This window comes from Haematobia irritans, chromosome 3 (genome assembly GCF_050003625.1).
Source record: "Haematobia irritans isolate KBUSLIRL chromosome 3, ASM5000362v1, whole genome shotgun sequence".
Lineage (NCBI taxonomy): Eukaryota > Metazoa > Arthropoda > Insecta > Diptera > Muscidae > Haematobia > Haematobia irritans.
This window is the reverse complement of record NC_134399.1, coordinates 43296562-43305429: the sequence shown is the minus strand read 5'-3', so window position 1 is coordinate 43305429 and position 8868 is coordinate 43296562. Positions and strand designations below refer to the sequence as shown.

At 38.9% G+C, this 8868-nt stretch overlaps 2 protein-coding genes across 2 annotated transcripts; both read right to left on the bottom strand.

Annotated features, from left to right (window-relative positions):
• Window positions 1–214: 214 nt before the first annotated feature.
• LOC142230873 (uncharacterized) lies at window positions 215–6592 on the bottom strand. Its single transcript, XM_075301495.1, has 5 exons — window positions 5773–6592; window positions 5160–5551; window positions 3706–5103; window positions 3449–3631; window positions 215–331 (listed from the first exon to the last, which is right to left on the bottom strand). Exons 1-5 carry the CDS (start codon window positions 6590–6592, stop codon window positions 215–217), a joined length of 2910 nt encoding a protein of 969 aa, XP_075157610.1.
• Window positions 6593–7342: 750 nt separating this feature from the next.
• Window positions 7343–8548, bottom strand: LOC142230872 (uncharacterized). The gene has a single exon (XM_075301494.1). It carries the CDS (start codon window positions 8546–8548, stop codon window positions 7343–7345), a length of 1206 nt encoding a protein of 401 aa, XP_075157609.1.
• Between the last annotated feature and the right edge of the window lie 320 nt (window positions 8549–8868).

The following is an 8868-nucleotide window of genomic DNA, read 5'->3' as shown; positions in this document are numbered from 1 at the left end:
ATATTTGGTAACTCTGGGATTTTCAATGAATTTTAAAATCGTCAAATGTTGCTTCTACTCATGTTCCTTATGTTCTTGTTTATTGCATATTGGGTGTTTCCTTCGGGTGAAAGGGGCAATGTTTAAGTGGGTTCTTTATCGTACAAACAATCACATGAACTCGAACATATACTTGAGCCATTCTACCCACACTTACGAAGAGATTCTAAATACTTTAGTACAGCATCATCACTGCAGAAAATGCAGCAACAAAGCCAACAATGGAAACATAACCAGCAGAAATATCACCAGCCACATACGAAGGATAAAGTGTGGGTGCACCATTACATGGCTAAGTAGTGGAAACTACAAGCTCATGTACAGATAAGTGTGCCATTGTTATGGACTTGCCTAAAAACAATAAACGAATGAATGGGAAACACCTGTACAGTTCCTTTGAGGTGAACACTTTTGCAAACGGCAGTTTGGAATTAAGAAATGGCAAAAAGAGCTGACTATATCGATATGGTACAGGGCATGGCTGTTAGAGCTATCAACCACTCCCAACAACATCATCATCATCATTAGCACCAACCATAAGAGCATCGTATGGTTCACCTGAATCCCTATGGAATCACAACGCATAGAGGGTAGCGCCAAACTTCTGGTAAATTGCATCATATTGCTCATGCCTTGCAAGAAATCTCGGCACCAAATTAGAGGTCAAGTGGAAATATGAAAGTTATTCCTTGATAAAGTGATATAATTTAGTAGAGTAGTTTTGATTTCATGATGTTAGGATGATAGTTGGCGTATCAATGTGTCAGCATGGAGTGTGCCAAACTTATTCACTCTGTTTTGTGTTTGACCACAAATATTCGGTATGCACGATATGCATGAAATGCCTTAAAACTTTCTACTGGTATATTCCGGGTTTGCTCGAAAGATAAAACGATCTATTTGTGAAATTTAAAACAATGTTATGTTATGTTCTAAACAATGTTATGTTATTCAAAATCAATGGAAAATTATAGAAATACGGGGACATGGGTTAGAACGAATGTGGGACATTGTGTGGCATTTCATACGATTGCACTCCAACCCATAGTGGTCGGTGCTGTATGGAGTTAAGGAGGGTATTAAGTTCGAGTTTAGCCGCTAAACTCGTAATTTTTTTACGATTATTTTTCTTTAATAATCGATTTTAAGGAATACAAACTTTGTGAAAATTTGCTTTGGGCTATTCCCAATCCAGTTATAATAAAATTTGCAACAAATATGTATAATTGTATGCCTGTTTTTGCTGATTTAGTTTTCACTTTAGCGGCTAAACTCGAACTTGGTACTCACCTTTAGAGGCCAAAAATACTTCCAATATATTCCAAGTCTTTATAATGATAAAATGGAATTGATTGATGACGTTTTGGTATAGCCCCCCATATAGACCGCTCTCCAGATTTTACTCCTTTGGCTTCTAGAAACAGTTTATATCCGATTTCCCTGAAATTGGAAATCTACAGGGATTTTGGGACCACAAATAGGTGTACCGAAAAGGGTGCATATCGGTCCATGTATTTATATAGCCCCCATGTAGACCGACATCCCGATTTTATTTCTTGGGCTTCTAGAAACCGTATTTACTTTCCGATTTGCCTAAAACTTGAAATCTAGAGGTATTTTAGGACCACAAATGGGTGTGCCGAAAATGATGGCTATCGGTCAATGTTTTGGTATAACCCCCATAGAGCGTCTACTCACTCTCAGTCTTTGCCACATCTAGCAAAGTCCCAGGGCCGTGTATGTTATGGCTTTCATTATATCCAAATGAAGGTATATAAAAACGATCAGCTAAAGAATTCGGAAATGGACAAGCCTCTGTCTGAATCAGAAATGAGCGGATCCTCTTGCGAAGTCGAGGGAGATACCAAAGATGCAGACATGAACACGGTATGCGAGAGGAGGTTTCTACAGCCTCAAAACTCACCAAAGTTCAACCTATGGTTATTGCGAGAGTCACCGAGATCTCTGAAGAGGACATTCTTGATGACTCGATTGAAACGGCTGATGTGACGGTTGTTGAAAATCTCGATGATCCTACGGATCCTCCAGATAAATCTTCACCATTGTAAGGCTGCATGTGCTGCCTTAAAAGTTCTCCTGATGAAAGGGGACATAGATATAGTTCTTATGCAAGAACCATATGTGTATAGAAACAAAATATGTGAATAAAGTACTCCGGGGTTCAAACTATTGCAGTATACTGGTAATGATGTAAATCGAGCCTTGTTTCTGCTTCCTTCAATGTCTAAAACTGACACTGTCGTTGCCAGTATAGAATTAGCCAAATGCAAATATTAGGTATCTTCGGTCTACATGGGACATGATAGGGAGATGCCTCCACGTGCCGTTAACACCTTAGTTGAGGAGTCATTGCAAACAAAGACAAAACTCATTATGGGATGCGATGCAAGGCCTTCAATATCTCACTGAAAGCCGCATGCCCTAGAGTGAAGCCAAGAAGGAAAAATCGACCACCATGGTGGTCTACGGAGTTATGTAATATGAGCAAATCCTGCAGGAAGCTCTTTAACAAAGCAAAGTCCCCCAGAGCTCCTGAGGATTGGGACGCTTACAAGAAGAATCTGAGAGAATCAAGCGAGATCTGAGAAAGGCTCTGCATAACTCTTGGAATGATTACTGAAGCAGTATTGAAAATACGTCCAAGGCTTCCAGACTACTGAAGGTACTAACTAGCATCCACTAACTCCGCTTCAGGTTTCATTAAAACCTTTTCCTGGAAATCAAACGTTCGAACCATGTTCTGGCGGTGCTACAGGGGCTCAGCGGTCGTTTCCTATCGAGGAAATTGTATCGGAATCTAGAATAAAATGGGCGTTAAATAGCTTTGGACCATTCAAATACCCCGGACCTGATGGATTTACTCCGGCGGAGTTACAAGCAGTGACTGACAGAATCATCGCCTGGTTGTCGGTGATATATATAGGATGTATGAACTTAGCATATATCCCAGGAAAGCGGAGGGAAACAAAAGTCGTTTTCATACCCAAAGCGGGAAAAGCCTCTCACTCGAGTGCGAAGGATGTTTGGATTAAAATGAAAGACAACGACAAGTTATTTTGATGCTTCCACTTTAATGGTCGAAAACGTTCTTCTTGTACAAAGTAGACTTAACAACTAAAAGAGTACAAAAAAGCAATATTTCTTTGCTATGTTGAGAGATATAAAGTAATCGAATTCAAAGTAATCGTTCATGTAATATACTAAGGTGTGGTTACACTTAAAACTAGAATTTCAAAAATTATAAAAAACACGGGAATTTAAAGTGACTCAACATCCTGCCCCCATTGAAAGGACACTTTCAATAATCTTCTCCGATGGGTAATGGTGCTACTTTTTGGACTGATCGCCGAAATATTCCGTTAATAGTTCTCAGGTCCACCACCCTTACTTTGCCATCGCGCGCTGGTATTGCTTTTGTTACCCGAGCCAGCAACCAATGTTGAGGTGGAGTGTTGTCCTCGTGCACAATAACAAGAGTACCTTCTTTGATATTGGGGTAAGTCTTGTACCATTTCGATTTTTGCTGTAAATCAAGTATATAATCGCGAGACCATTGTTTCCAGAATTGCTGCTTCAAAAAGTGATCAATTGGTAACGCTTCAAACAGTTTGTGTTGGTATATTGCTCAACATTTGTATCTGGCACCGATAAAAGCGATGAACCAATAAGCATGTGTGCCGGAGTAAGAGCTTCACCATCATTTGGATCGTCGCACCGAGCGGTCAATGGTCTCGAATTCAATATTGCCTCAACTTCGACTAAAACAATTTGTAGCTCTTCATAAGTTATGTTGGCCTGAGATATGTTTTTAACGAGAAGGGATTTTGTCGATTTCACGGCAGCCTCCCAGAGGCCACCGAAATGTGGAGATCGTGGTGGAATGAACGAAAATTGAAATCCAGTCATAGCGCTGTATTTCTGTAGTGCTTCAATGTTTGCTGAATCTAAATATCGTTTTCTAAAGTCTGCCAGTTTTGAATTAGCTCCCACAAAATTGGTTGCATTATCGCAGTAGAGCCGAATAAGTATTCCACGTCTGCCAATGAAGCGCTTTAGTGCCAACAGAAATGTATCAGTAGATAAATCCGACACCACTTCAATATGAACTGCCTTAGAGGCAAAACAAACGAAGATAGCCACGTAAGTTTTGTAAGGCGCTTTTCCCCTAATACGAAAAGTGGTGTAAAATGGGCCACAAAAATCTACTCCAGATACTAAAAAAGGCCGATGAGCATTTAGACGGTCAGCTGGCAGATCACCCATTATTTGTTGTTGCAGCTTCGGCTTGTATTTAAAGCAGTGGATGCAATTTCGAACAACTTTTCGTACTAAATCTCGTGCATTGACAATCCACACGTTTTGTCGAAGTATTCCAATGAGGCATTTTGCTCCCGCATGGTAGTGTTTTCTATGTAAATATTCCACGAAGAGTTTTGAAAAACGATGATCTTTAGGTAGCAGCGCTGGAAATTTTGCGTCGAATGGTAGTGGTGAGTTTGCTAGCCGCCCACCAACCCGAAGAATGCCTCTCTTTTGTTTGCGAAACTCTATCTCATGTATAAAAGGCGATAATTTTTGTAGATGTGGTTTCAAATCCAACTCACTCTTAATTCGCTCAATCTCTTCCTCATATGTAGTCTTCTGTATGTGATGGACGACTGTCCAAAATGCTATTTGAAGTTCTTCTGCTGTTACATATGAACTCTTTTTCACTCTATCAATAAACCGATGAACGTAAACGATGACGTGTAAGATACGAAGATACGACGACGAACGAGTTATAATGCTCCCGATGATGGATTCTGTTGTTGTTGTTATTTTAAGAGCAGACTTTCTCATTTCTTTCGAAGGCAACTCAGTAAAAATGTTTGCACCATTAGGCCACTCTCTTTCAGGTCTTGATAGAAATTGTGGGCCAGTAAACCATATGGTTGATTCCAGTTCATTTGCAAGACAACCACGAGAAACGACGTCTGCTGGGTTTTCTTTGGACGAGACATGTTTCCAAGAGATGTTATGAGTCAGATTTTGTATCTCTGATGTCTATTGGCGACGAAGCATACAAATGACGATGAGTGTTTTGAGAGCCAGCTCAATACGATTTTCGAATCTGACCAAAAGAATACTCGATAATTGTATGTGTCAAATTTGTTTCGAATTTTCTCCCATGTTCTACTAAGAAGCAATGCTGCGCACAGCTCAAGTCTGGGGAGTGATTGCTGTACAACTGGAGCTACTTTGGACTTTGCAATTAGTAAAGTCACTTTGAAATCGTTTTCCACAGGAGCTCGAATATAAATACAGCACCCATATGCTAACAGCGATGCGTCAGCAAAACCATGAATTTCAAATTGGTATTGAACTGATGTTAGTACAAAACGTGGAATCTCAATTTCGTTTATATGAGGAAGACTTTCTTGAATTTGTAGCCAACGATTTTCGATCGTTTCATCAACAGGCTTATCCCAATCGACATTTCTCTTCCAGATATCTTGAATTAGAATTTTCATCGACACAACGATTGGGCTCAATAAACCAAGAATGTCAAAAAATTCGACACACAACTCAATATGGATCGTTTTGTCACTATATGTGGTGTTTTAAGCTCAAATCGAAAACAAAAACGATCAGAATTTGATTTCCAGGACATCCCCAGAGTTTTTGAGATATAATCTTTATTCAATTGGCAAATTTGTTCCCCGTTTACAATACCCACACTATCACAATTTGAATTCCATTTTGATAATTTCAACCCAGCTGTTTTCAAAATATTGATTATTTGTTCTTTTTTAACTAAAACTTCAGAAATAGTCTCCGCTCCAGTCAAAATGTCATCCACATAGACATCTTGTTTTAAAACGTGTGCGCCAATAGGGAATATTTCTTTGTAACTATCTGCGATGAAAAACAAACTTCTTACTGCAAGAAATGGCGCAGCCGAAGTCCCATAGGTGACAGTATTCAATTGATATAACTCAAGTGGCTGGTTGCTGTCACTTCTCCACAAAATTAATTGGAAACTACAATCACTTTCATCCACGAGAAACTGCCTGTACATTTTACATATGTCCGCAGTCAAGGCGTATCTATTTAATCGGAAACCAAGAACTGTTATTATCAAGTCTTGTTGAATGATAGGTCCCACCATTAAAACTTCGTTAAGTGAAATATTCGTTGATGTACGCGACGAGGCATCGAAAACGACTCTGAGCTTTGTTGTGGTGCTCTCAGGCCGATGAACAGAATGATGGGGTATGACATAATGTGGTCTATCAATATTATCCCATGATACCTTTGTCATATGACCAAGCCGAGAGTATTCATTCATGAAATCAACATACAAATTTTTTAACGATTCGTCTCTCAAAAATCTTTTTTCCAAATATGTAAATCGACGTTGGGCTATTTCTAACGATGCTCCCAATTTACTAACAGACTCTTTGAATGGTAGTCGAACTTTTACTCTGTTAAATTCATCGAAGATTGTTGTATTAACATAATGAGCTTCACAGCGCTCTTCTTCCTCTGTCATTGACGAGTCGTGTGGCTAACACTCTTCAACCTCCCAAAATCGTTTTAAGAGAGTATTTAGCTCATCGTATTTAGTAATGACGTTGCACGTAATCACTTTCGAGGGGACATGTGTATCGATTGTACCAGCTACAATCCATCCTAAAACAGTATTTGTTAAAACGGGGAGCCCCTCACCAAGCACAATTTTTCCTTCAATGAGTAAATCAAAAAAAAAAACATCTGAGCCAATCAAAACCTCAATACGTTATGGCACGAAAAAATGGGGATCGGCAAATTCGACACCTTCTGGTATACACCATTGCGAAATGTTTATTCGATTTGATGGCTGTGGAGACGATATGGATTTGATAACCAGAAAGCGAGAGGTGAATTCATAGCTTGATGAACGAGACTTTACATTTGCAGTAACAGAGTGCTTAATTTTGGTTCTGATCTCTGAAACACCTTCAATTTGTTGCATAGTGTTAGTTTTAGGCAAACGAAGACGATCGGCTGTTTCTTGAGTGATCAAATTTATTTCGGAACAAGAATCGAGTAAAGCACGAACTGGCTGAAAGATGCCTAAACCATCTTTCATCAAAACAACAGCAGTCGGCAAAATGCTTTGGCGAAAACTACGATTTACTAATGCTACTTTTCTCGTAATGTGTGTCGATGGAACTTGGTTTGATGTGCAAGGAGTTGGCTGTGGGGTCGATTTGTTTGTCGATGAAGTAGAAGAAGATGAAGTGAACGAAGGCACGTTTGACTATAATCGATGACTAGCTGGATGCGAAGAAACATTTTGGTCTGTGTTGTTAGACGAGAAAGGATTATGTAGCGAAGAATGATGAGAAACACGACATTCACGACATTTTGTTTTCGATGTGCATTTGGCAACTCTGTGTCCTTTTCGTAAGCAATTAATGCATAAAGAAGCAGATTTAACAAAATCAAATCTACGAGCCACTGGTAGTGCTAAATATGTAGAGCAGCTACTAATTCCATGATCTTTGCTTTGGCAATACTCACACAAAGCGTTTGAGGTCATAAGGGAAGTCCCTGGACGCCTATCTTTATATCGAGGTTGCTTGTCACGGTCATGAATTTGAGGGACTGTGGAGCATGACGTTTCTAGAAACTGACAACGTCTACTCAAAATGTTATAGCAATCATCCCACGAAGGCAGTGATTTTAAGTCTCGTTTTTCGTTGTAAGCGTTCTTCGATTCTTGGTCTATCTTCGATAAAACTATGTGGATCAACATAGCGTTGACCACATCTACTTCCGAGCCTATTGATAACAAAGATGAACGAATAGCGGAAACATTGTCCAGTATGAACCGCAGACCTGGTGCATTTGGTCTTGTTATCGCATTAATTGAAAATAATGAATTTATCGTATCGATGAAAATCAATGACTTGTTTCCATATCTCTCATTTAAGCGATCAACTGCCGTTTGATAATTTTCCTCACTAACAGGAAACGCATCTACTACGGCTAGTGCTTGTCCTGATAAACAATTTAACAAATAATTGAATTTGTCAATGGTAGGAATGCTTGCCTCTTCGTGAACCAATGTTTTATATGTACTCATGAATCGAGCAAATTCCGAATATTTACCATCAAATTTGGGTAATTTCAATTGTGGTAATCGAGAATGATGTGATAAACTTTGAGCACTTGTGTTTAAAATACTTTGCTCAATGGTGCTTGAACGACGATGAGTATTCAACCGCCTTAGTATGACAGCTTTTGCAGAAGCAAATGTGTCTTCGATGTCAGATCTTGCATTGTCTGTTGGGCACATTTTCTCTATTTGCGATTGAATGTGGCTTATCTGCTTGAAATAAGATTCTAGAATTTGTAATCTACATTCAAGAATCGTATTATCCAATGAATCACCATCTTTTTCTATTTTTGTTTTTAACATTCCAATATTTCGTTTCATTGAGCTTCGCTGGGACTTCAACATTGTTAATTCCTGGTTGGGCTCATCTTTTTGTTTTTCGCCGTTACCTATCTTCGTAATGTTAATTATGTGTTGCAATGTTCAATAAATGTTATGAATTGACAGCAAATGTTACAATAACTCTGTTAACAGTAATTGATGTACATATGTTTAGAAATAGGAAATTTTGTATGTAAACCTTGATATATTCGTTTGTTTACATTACAAAGATCGATTGTGACATACAAAAAGAATTGCCGCAATATTAACGACAAATAATTTATAAAACGAAGGGGGAATAATGAAGCTTTAGGTGAGAGTGCTTCCAAACGAAAGATAGGTAA